At 56.0% G+C, this 10,623-nt stretch overlaps 3 protein-coding genes across 3 annotated transcripts; 1 reads left to right on the forward strand and 2 right to left on the reverse strand.

The window, feature by feature from the left end:
• Window positions 1–2,274: 2,274 nt before the first annotated feature.
• Window positions 2,275–6,683, forward strand: F5144DRAFT_491894 (uncharacterized protein; the record flags this gene model as incomplete). Its single annotated transcript, XM_066785888.1, has 4 exons — window positions 2,275–2,550; window positions 2,633–3,017; window positions 3,070–3,352; window positions 3,410–6,683. The coding sequence occupies 4 exons, from the start codon at window positions 2,275–2,277 to the stop codon at window positions 6,681–6,683; spliced, it is 4,218 nt and encodes a 1,405-aa protein (XP_066641720.1).
• A 792-nt stretch (window positions 6,684–7,475) lies between these two features.
• F5144DRAFT_515590 (uncharacterized protein) lies at window positions 7,476–8,627 on the reverse strand. Its single transcript, XM_066786613.1, has 2 exons — window positions 8,403–8,627; window positions 7,476–8,325 (listed from the first exon to the last, which is right to left on the reverse strand). The coding sequence occupies exons 1-2, from the start codon at window positions 8,496–8,498 to the stop codon at window positions 7,693–7,695; spliced, it is 729 nt and encodes a 242-aa protein (XP_066641721.1). The 5' UTR covers window positions 8,499–8,627; the 3' UTR covers window positions 7,476–7,692.
• Window positions 8,628–8,902: 275 nt separating this feature from the next.
• F5144DRAFT_578685 (YIF1-domain-containing protein) lies at window positions 8,903–10,361 on the reverse strand. Its single transcript, XM_066789272.1, has 3 exons — window positions 9,886–10,361; window positions 9,312–9,824; window positions 8,903–9,249 (listed from the first exon to the last, which is right to left on the reverse strand). The coding sequence occupies exons 1-3, from the start codon at window positions 10,195–10,197 to the stop codon at window positions 9,076–9,078; spliced, it is 999 nt and encodes a 332-aa protein (XP_066641722.1). The 5' UTR covers window positions 10,198–10,361; the 3' UTR covers window positions 8,903–9,075.
• Between the last annotated feature and the right edge of the window lie 262 nt (window positions 10,362–10,623).

The following is a 10,623-nucleotide window of genomic DNA, read 5'->3' on the forward strand; positions in this document are numbered from 1 at the left end:
CTCTATTGGCCCCCGTTGTTGCATCCACCGACTAGAATAGAGCTAGACCTGGCCAAGGATGGCTTGACTTGCTCCGGGATACTAACAGGCGAGACGATAGGTCAAGGTGGCTTAAGGTGAATGGGCCAAGGAGGAAGCCAGCAATGGTAGTGGAACACGGCCAAGCCGTCAAGCCATGCTAAACGATCATGCAATTCCAGGTCCAACAACGATGTCCCAGAGCCAAAGTGACAGCTGTCCGAGAGCATACCTCTGAGCTTGCTGGTGTCGCCGATCTCTCTGAAATCGATGAGATTCAGATTCACCTTCTTACCCTCCTGCATCGACGACAGCCTTTAGTCTTCGTTGTCGTTCAGGGGGTGCGGTTTCTTGTTCTCGTCGCTACCAGTTCTGGGCCCTTCTGAGCACCTGACAGACAACTTTTATGTGCAAAGGACACGGGAACCCACCCAGTGCAGGATGCCACCTAGTGCAGGGTGCCGTGTGAGAAAGCCGGATGGTATTGCCGGCAATAGCAACAAGTGCCAAAACTAGGACTCAAAGTCAACTTAGGGTTACCTACCTACCTAAGTAACGTGACTGAGCCAATGGTCGACAAAGGATAGTATGTTACAACTGACTACAAACTGGGTACCTTAATTGCATGTATCATTCGGCTGGCTCGAGAACTCGCAGAGGCACCTAGCCAGAGACGGCTGTCGTTGAACCCTTCCCCTCTTCGAAACGTGACACCCGATTTGGTGATTTCGTCAAAATGGGAGGGGAACAGACGTCAAAAACAAAGCAAAAGAATCTTTATAGATTCTGCTCGATGTTTGTGATTCGCCTCATCAATCCCACTCCTGACTTTTCCCTCACATCCGTGTCGGACCAAGCCAGCTGGGCCCTGACGCCTGAGTGGTCAGAAGCATTTCGCTAAGGCGAAACATGAAACAATCCAAGCCGGGGTCCGATGTCACCCTGCTCAGAACGAGACAGAGCACAGACATAAACCAGATTCGAGAGTTGATGAGGTGGTTGTCGCCCACTGGCAACAAAAGTCGCTTATCAGCCTCCGCCCTGTTCGTGCAGTTAGGTACCTAGGCAGTTATTAACTTTAGCCGACTCGAAATGCTCCAGCTGAGCGCGCCTGAGTGAGGGAACTTCCCGTCTGCCGATGCTTGCACGCCGTTCGGTCGGCAGTGGATCTCACACAGCCAACGATGCTTTGCATGAGCGGGACCGGCGCACCGAACCAATGTCAGAGTGACATCGAAAAAAAAAGTCATTCTGCAAAGTCGGCAGTCACCACGGACAATTGACGAAATGCGTTCCCGGAAAACCTGGCCCCTGTGAAAGATGTGCATACTTGATCGCCTTCGAATATTTTTGATGTCCCTTGGTGCAGAAATGGTTGGGCTACCGGCTGAACCGAACCGTTGAGATCGGCAATGTAAGTAGCTGCCCAGATATCAGCTGGAAGACAACCTGAATGGCAGCTCCATTAATAGAATCAGCCGCGGAGGTCAGCGAGGCAGGCTGTGGGCAGTTGTTATTTGGACTGGAAACCCACCTGCCTAAGATTCCCAGCAGCGCCTCTCTGCGCCGAAGTGCTGCTGGTGTCACACGCAACATGTGCCAGAGACACCAAGCGATGAGTGGTCCGCCAAAGAGTGCTTCTGGAAGAGCTCCAACCCCTGCAGGACCTCAGTGGACCTCCTCTCCCCGTACCCCTTTTCGTGCTCACTGATCGGACGGGCTTGGCTTCGCAAGCTGGAAGCAGGAATAAGGAGAGACCCCTGATTGGTGGGATGCCTTCAGTTCTGCAAGGCGGCGGGTGCATGGCTCCACTCCCCGACTTCCTGTAGGCAAAAAAAAAAGCCGGACTCCAAGTCGCATACTAATACGGATGTTGGATTGTAGAAATAAAACGAAAGTCATCCGGTGCCCGTAGACACTGTATTTACTTAATTTGCCTTGAACTCACCTGATATATCACACTTGGCCTTTATTTATCCATTTTCCTTTTTTCAAATTCATTTTTCCTTGCTTTCTTTTCCACGGGCTTCATTTTTTTTGCAGCCCCGCTTTTCTTTTGGTCAGAAGGGACCTTGGCCCGTGATGTCAGGCTGGGGGTCTGGGGGTTTCTGTGCCTGCTGCTTTAGGTTGCACTTCCTGCTGCGCCAACTCCACCGCGCCAACTCCACCACGAACCTGATAATCCTCCAGCCATCGTCAAACTCTCGAGCGCCAATTCCATCGCTATAGCCGGGCGAGCGACCCTTCCGAACCGACATGGCATTTCTTTTCAAATCGAAGAAGCATCAGGATCGAGGGCTCACGAGCCGCGATGGACAACAGGGCTCGGGGTCGTCCGCAGGGAGCGCGGCGGCGCGTGTGAGAGTAGAGAAGGGCTCTCGATCTACACCTACCGGCAGTCTCCATTCTCTCGACAATGACGGCAGTATGGGCAGCCCCGAGCAATTCGCCCGCCAAAGAGGCCAGAGTCTCGACCAACAACCTCAGAGCTCTCCCCAAGCCCTCCAACAACATCCGAACGAACAACAACCAGTACGTTTTCTTACCTCACAAACGACCCGTGGCCTTCCTTTCCAGCGCGGTGGAACAGGCAGCTGACATCTGGTCGTTTTAGCTTCGCAATGGCGCGGCCTCACAACCGGGGACAAACCCGAACGCTTCGCTGTACCCTTGGTCGCAGCGGAGGTTAACATACACATCGTCGCATCCGAGTCCATTCCCGAGATATGGCGCCGCAGTCAATTCCGTCTCATCCAAGGAGGGCGACATCTACGTAATGGGCGGCCTCATCAACAGCTCTACCGTTAAAGGCGATTTATGGCTGGTCGAGACCAACTCCAATATGTCCTGCTATCCGCTTGCCACCACCGCCGAGGGGCCAGGCCCGAGGGTCGGACATTCGAGCTTGTTAGTAGGAAATGCATTCATTGTGTTTGGCGGAGACACAAAGATCGAGGAAACCGATGTTCTCGATGAGACTCTCTACCTTTTAAATACCTGTAAGATCCAGGCGCTGTTTCTCATTTTGAGATATTCGCTGACACGCAGTAGCGACCCGACAATGGTCAAGGGCACTCCCGACCGGGCCCCGTCCGGCAGGTCGATACGGGCACTCGTTGAACATTCTAGGCTCAAAGATATACGTCTTCGGTGGCCAAGTGGAGGGTTACTTCATGAACGATCTTGCGGCCTTTGACTTGAACCAGCTGCAAATGCCCAATAATCGCTGGGAGATGCTCATCGCCGGTAGTGACAGCGGGGCCCCGCCCCAGGGGAAGCTACCACCGGCGAGGACGAACCACACTGTCGTGACGTACAACGACAAGTTATACCTGTGAGTTTCCCCATCTTTGTTTGTCACGTGGAGCATCGCCCCGTTGACGCTATTTAGGTTCGGCGGCACGAATGGGTTTAAGTGGTTTAACGATGTATGGTGTTACGACCCCATGACCAATCTCTGGTCACAGCTGGATTGTATTGGCTATATTCCTTCACCGCGGGAAGGCCATGCTGCAGCCATCGTCGATGATGTCATGTACATTTTCGGAGGCCGCACGGAGGAAGGGGCAGACCTCGGGGATTTGGCAGCGTTTAGGATCAGCTCCCTCCGCTGGTACACCTTCCAGAACATGGGCCCGTCGCCCTCACCGCGGTCCGGGCATAGCATGACCGCGGTTGGAAAGACGGTTGTGGTTTTGGGAGGAGAGCCGAGCTCCACCTCCATCACCGTTAATGACTTGGCGATTGTGTACTGTCTGGATACGACTAAGATCCGCTATCCGAATGACGCAGCCGCAAACCGAGATCCTCCAAAGAACAGGCGCCCTAGCGATGTCACGGCCCAAAATACCGCACGAAGTACGCCATCACGCGAGGGCTCGAACGGGGCCCCGGATCCTAGCAGATCCAACGGCCAGCCCAATGGTCCTTCCAGGCTTCCCAGGTCTATGGGGCCAGGAGGACCTGCCGGCCCCCCGCCCCAGGGGCAAGCTCCGAAACCAGGGCTCAGTGCCGCCCCTCCTCCCCGGCCACGGACCTCCTCTCTAGAACGCCCAGATGAGACTCACACCTCCCCCGTGACATCCCCTATCCCGCAAGGGGTTGCGTCGCTCCGGGAGGCTGAAAGTTCTGCCGCCGCAAATGGGAGGCGTACACCTCCAACTCAGGCAGCCGATGCACCAAGGACGAAACCCTCTAAACAGGGGCGAAGCCAAGGTTCCGCTGACAGCTCAACCGAGCCAGCCCTGAAACAGGTGGTATCTCGCCCAGCCTCCCCTCCACCGCCAACCCGGCAGCCCAGCAACCCACTGGGTCGGAGGTCATCGACGAGGAGTTCCCAATCTGTCGCTCTTCTCAAGGAGCTCGATTCTGCTAGAAATCGTAATGCCTGGTATGCATCGGAACTCGAGCTGGCCCGTAGAGCTGGCTACACACCCAATACATCCCTAAGCCCGGTACTCGACAGCCGCACCATGGAAACTTTCGATGACGAGGACAAGCCGCTCGTCGAAGCGCTGCTTGCTATGCGGACGGAACTTGCCAATGTCCAGGCATCCGTCGACAAACAAGCAGTTTTTGCGGCCAAGCGAGTCGCCGAAGCCGAGAAACAACGGGATGCCGCTATCCAGGAGGCAATCTACGCTAAGGCCAAGTTAGTAGCACGTGTAGGGGGGAGTGCGAGTAGCACACCGCAACTCGATAATGGGGAGGATGACGACCGTTCTAGCGAAATTGGCAGGAAGCTTGCCTACGCGCTCAACAGTCAGAAAGAACTCCAGGACCAGCTAGATCGCCTCAGCATCGAGTACGAATCGGAGAGGAAGGCGCGGAAACTCGCAGACGACACGGCCCATGCAGCGCACAAGAGGATGACGGACCTTGAAACTTACAAACAGCAAAACGCTTCCGAACTCGAACGACTCAAGGCTGAGCTACACATGACTCAGAAGGAGGCCCGGGAGAAGTCGGTCGCCGCCGTGGAAGCCGTGGCTGCCGCGCAAATGCTCCGCGCCGAAAAGGCCGAGTTCGAGCAGAAGTACACCGAGGCCACAGGGAGCTCCAAGGAACATTCGGAAACGTTCGCTAGTTTGCGTGGTGCGGTGGCCGCCTCTGCTGAGACGAAAGCCCTACTAGAGCGCAAACTCGACGAGGAACGGGGTCTCAGGGAAGCCATCGAGTCGAAACTTAATAAGTTGAAGGCCGAGCACGAGGCACGGACCGCTGAACTTGTCGCCGCGACGCAACGCCTACGGGATACCGAAGAGCTGGCGGAACAACACGCCAACGAGGCACGACTCCACCGTGAGGCCGTGATGGCTGGCCTGGAGAAAATGACGATGAGGGATGCTCCCAAGTCGGACACTGGCTCCGTCGAACGGATTCGTGCGCTTCAGGGGCAGGTAGACGCAGCCAATGCTTTGGTCAAAAAGTACCAGCACGAAGCGGATAGTGCGGCAGACAAACTCCGGGGTGCGGAAGAGCGCATCGCTGGACTAGAAGCATACCAAGAACAGGCCAGCCGCGAGGGTGTATCGATCCGTCGGCAGCTGCAGAACGCGCTAAGGGAAACGCAATCTCTGCAGGCAGGAAACTCGGATCTCAAGCAGCAACTGTCAAAGCAGCAGGTTGAGAGCAACGCCATGCTTGTCCAGTACAATGCTTTGAAGGATATCCTCGGCGAGCGAGGAATTTCACCCACCGTGGCTATGCGGTCGCGCAGCAGCCCGCGAAGCAGTCCCCGCGAAGGATCGCCCGAGCAGATGCGCCTGCGTGAGCTCGAACAGCGGCTTACCACAGCGCAAGCGGCGCTTGAGGAGGCGAAACAGCAAGCCGCGGCCCAGGCGCAAGTCTCGGAATCGACGTACCGTAGCAAGCTCGCACAGCTCGACAACGATTACCAATCGGCCGTGCAGTATGTCAAGGGCACCGAGAACATGCTCCAGCAACTCAAGGAGCAAAGCACGCGCTATAAAAACGAGAACGCCGAGCTGAAGAAGCAGCTAATCGACATGGAAGAGGCGCTCGGCTCTGATGGCCGCCGTCTGGAAACCTTCCAGCGCGACCTAGAGCAACTCCAACAAGAAAACGCCCTTCTCGAGCGCCGCGCCCAAGATGCCGAGCAAAAGGTCAGCACCCTCCTTGACCAGGTTGAGCTCTCGGTAGACAACTACCGCCGCCGGAGCAGGCAAGTCCCCAGCCTAAACTCAGAATCGATCGGCATGGCCACCTCCAGCACAGCCAACGGCGGCGGCAACGGCAACGGCAATGGCAACCACCACCACCGCATCCCAGGCCACCTTCGCCAGGAGTCCACCGCCAGCGAAGCCGAGAGCCTCTACGACCCCTCCGCCCCGACCCACGGCACCACCACCACCACCGCCGGCGGCGGCGGCAGCGGGCTGGGCGAGGCGCGGAACAGCGCGGCGCTGGACAGCCTGGCCAACGAGCTGGAAACGCTGCGCAGCCATTGGGAGACCACCAACAAGAACTACCGGCTGAGCAACGCGTTCGACATGGACGCCCACCCGGTCGCGGCCGCCGCCGCGGGCGGGTCGTCCCGGAAGGATGACGGTGCCGGTGGTGGTCTGGGCTTGAGCGAGAGCTTGGCTGATTGGAGGAAGAGGCTGGATGAGGGCCACCCGGATGCCCCTGGTGGTGCGAAGTGAGAGGGTGTGTTTGCGTTGGGATGCGGGATGCGGGATGCGGGATTTTGTATACGCGTGGGATAGACATGGGAGGGAAGGATAAGAGACGGGGAGGGGTGTACTACTAATATTCTGGGTGTGGTTCCAACCGAACAGGCGGTTCCTTTTTGTTTCATTTCCTGCTTGCTTGGAGGAGCTGGTGGTGTTTTTCTTTCTTGCCTTTTCCTTTCTCGTGTCAGTATCACCGGCTGCACATGCGGAAGCCGGCGATTTGTTGTCATTTTTCTGTTTGGTTCTTTGTCTTGACTGACTAAGCTGCCTAGGCCGCTTTCTTTTTCTTTTCTTTCTCGATTTCCTTCCTTCTCGTTTGATCGAACACCGCGAAGGTTGAGTGGCTTTACGAAGCGAGCTGTGCTTGGTTGTGCTTGTTTTGCTGTACTTTGCTCTGTGTGACGATATATAGGCGGTCAGCCCTTTTTGTTGTGGTTTGTTTGATGTTGGATGGATGGAGACTGGACAGTGGGGGAGATGATGGATGAAGTCAATGAGGAGGGAACCCAGGTTATATCCGCTCTTTCCCTGGCGGCGGGTGCCAGATGGAGTTTGTGTTGTTTGAATAATATACCACTGTCTCTTCCGTTGTGCTTTGCTTTTCTGTTTTTGGCTAAAAGTCATCTATAATGTGTAATGGTAGTAGACTCGGGATAAAACAAGGATGGGCTCTGGATATGGACGTTGGATTGCCTTGGGTGTGTGGACGCAGGGAAAATTGGGATGTATTTCCGAGGTTGTCATCTTTTTAGATAGTGTTATATCTCGAGCATAGAGATAACGATGCACTCATCTTATATTCACCGCTCAGCACCGGATTTGTTCTAGATATCCCTCTGTCTAACTCACCGTTTTGATCCAAATCGAACTCCAAACATCAAGCCACGCATATAACCAATCTACAACTGACCTACGCCTGGAAACCACTGCCACATTTCTCCCCTCCCCCAACACACACCACCAACCAACCCCCTCACCACTACTGCGCGGTGATCAAACTGAGATAAATCCCCCATCCCAGCCCCGCCAACGCACCCATCAAACTCCTCGCCTCCACACTCGTCAAAAACACATAATTCACCAAGCTCACCAGCGGCCAAAACCGCCACCCCGCCTTAATCAACCCCCAAAACTCCGCCCTCATCAGCGCCCACACACTCGCCCACGCCACATCCTGATACCTCAGCACCTCCGACCCGCCGCCCCCCAACAGAAACGCCAACCCCCCCACCGCCACCCCCCCATCGACACCCGCGGCCGCGCGCGCCGCGTAGTGGTGGGCCATCGCCTGGCGCGTGGCGTGCATGAACAGGCTGTACATGGCGGTGTTGACGACGGCGCCGACGGTCTGGTCGAGCAGGGTCTTGGCGGCGGTGTGGCGCTTGTTGAGGCGCGGCTCGACGAGCGTGGTGGAGTGGGCGTTGGCCGCGTCCAGCTTGGCGTCCGGGTCGGAGGTGGATGAGGCCGCCGTCACGGCTGTGGTGGTGGGCGTGAGGTGGTACGCGGGGAAGGTGCTTTCGAGGAAGTCTTGCCAGAGGAAGTTGGGGGGCGTGGAGAGCAGGGAGAAGAGGGCGTATTGGAAGACGGGGATGTAATCGATTGTGAGGGGGGTCTGGTTTGGGGGGGTGGGGTTGGTTAGTTAGTGTTGGGTTGGTGAGTGAGATTGGGGGTTTGTGTGAAAAAACCGACGTTGTTTTGATGAGCGGTGATGGCTTGAGCTAGGACGTTGGAAATGGCAGAGATGACGGCGGTCTGGAGGGTCGCCGTTACAATTGGGGGCGCCATGGCTGCGGTTTTTGTGAGTGAGTCGTCTAGCAAGTGGCAGATGATATAACAGTAGCCTGAACCTCAAAATGAAGTTTTGTTTGGGAATTTGAGTTTGGGGGTGAGAAGTGAAATAAATGGTGTTGAGCCGGCGCTGAGTGCTTGCTTGTCCTTGACGAAAGCGAGTGCAACGCCGCTGGACCCACTTGCCACGCCGTTCCTGGTCTCACTGGTTGGCCATGGACGAATGTGGCATGAAACAATTGAAGGAGAATCGGGCATCTCTGTCCTTGCAGCTGAGTATTGTCGGTGAGACTCCCGAAGGTACATGGTTTCTTGCACTGGGTTTCTCCATTTTGAGTGGTCGAGGTGACAGTATGAGTCGCCCAGTCTGAGTGGCCCAGAATGGCGCTCGCAAATTTACCGAGTTAACAAGTCTCAGTCATTTTTGTTCATGTCTAGTAGTAGTACATGCTCTGCAATTATCTCACATTTCGCGTTGATCGCTGTTCGCTCCGTGTCTAGGTCGCTTGCATCCTGCCATCAACCCGCGGCCAAACGGCTCCCATACCCCCTGTTTCCTCGCGCAAGTGGCTGCTTAAGAGCGGCAGAGGATCCACATGAAGAACAGCTGTACGACATAGGAGTAAAAGAATAGGAACTGCGTCCGCTGGCTCCTCTTGGCCCGCGTGTCGAGTGGGTGCATCGTCTGCATTGGACCCCGGTTGTCGTTGTTGTTCTCGGGCAGGAGAACGTATTTGAGAGACCGCATCTAACCCCCAAGTTAGCTATGAAACGGTGGACCACGCAGATCTCCTGAACAGCACAACTTACCAGGAAGAGTGAGTTTGCCAAGAAGGTGTAGATGAACACAGACCACCCGATCCAGCCGCCCGTTCCCTTCCCGCCATTAACGACCTCAGCCACGCTGATGGTGACAATCACACCCACGAACTTGTAGCCAGAGTACGCCACCAAGTCCAACAGCTGCGACTCGTTTGAGATGCTCAGTAGGTAGCAACCCAGCTTCAAACCCAAGATCTCCACTATCACCGCCACCACCGCCGTGGTCGCAATATACCCGAATAGCTCCGGTTGGAATTGGCCCTTCAACCCGGAGATCAGGGCCTGCAGGAAGATGTATGTGACCAGCGACATGACGGGGATGTACATATCGGGGCTGTTGACGTCATCGCGCGGTGGCAGGTACGAGGGCCCCGTAGCCTGGCGTCTGGTCCATGGCTTGTGTCGCCAGGGGAAGAGGACGAGGAACAGCTTGTTTATTACGTAAGAGTTGGTGACGATGAAATAGTGTTTGAGCGCCGAGACGTTGACGAAGCGGTTCACCTGGTAGTCGCAACTTAGTATGATGTGCCACAAAATCTTTGTTGAGCGCAGTTGGACGTACGTTTTGTTCAATATATTCCTGCCCCTGCCTGAACGCTGTCTGGCCAAATTGCGATGCTATTTGCGCGGCCGGGTCGTTGATGAAGTTGCCGTATTGTCCAAAGACATTGGGTCCTGCCGATGGCACCGGGCCTTGTTGCTGCTGTTGATGCTGCTGCTGGTGTGGTTGTTGCGGGTACGGGCTGCCATCATAGCCGCCTTGGGGTTGTGAGGTTGGTGGAGGCGGGGACCGCAGCTGGGGGACTGTCGAGACGTGCTGCGGCACTGGGTGGTGGAGGGGAGGGGAGCGTCCGTAGGTTGCTCGTTGCTGCATGATGCGCAATTGACAGAGGATCGGAGGAGATACGGTTCGATTCTGAGGCTTTGAGGAGTTCGGTGGCGGGCGGATCGGTCGCCGCGGTCGGCAAATGACGAGGTGTGGTGATGGGAGCTAGGTGCCCTCGAAATGCGACAAGTTTGGCTGTTTCTGGACATGTGTTTTCAGCAGCTTATTGCGTGTCGAGTCCCCTGAATGGTAAAGCTTGGCAGTAAATGGGTCGGTTAATCCACGGCCGATGCCGCAAGGCCTAGGCCCGCCCGGCGACGCCAACCTATCACTGAGTGCGATTCCTCTCGGGAGGGACAAGGGGCTGCCGTCATTGCCACAAGCGTGGAACACGCGGCCGAGAGAACAGTTTACACGATTCAGTCTTTCTGCATCAGCAAAAGCCAGCAACAAGGTCGGTGCTCGACCTGCGCT

This window comes from Chaetomium tenue (assembly GCF_020726465.1).
Source record: "Chaetomium tenue strain MPI-SDFR-AT-0079 chromosome Unknown F5144scaffold_5, whole genome shotgun sequence".
NCBI classification, from domain to species: Eukaryota; Fungi; Ascomycota; class Sordariomycetes; order Sordariales; family Chaetomiaceae; genus Chaetomium; species Chaetomium tenue.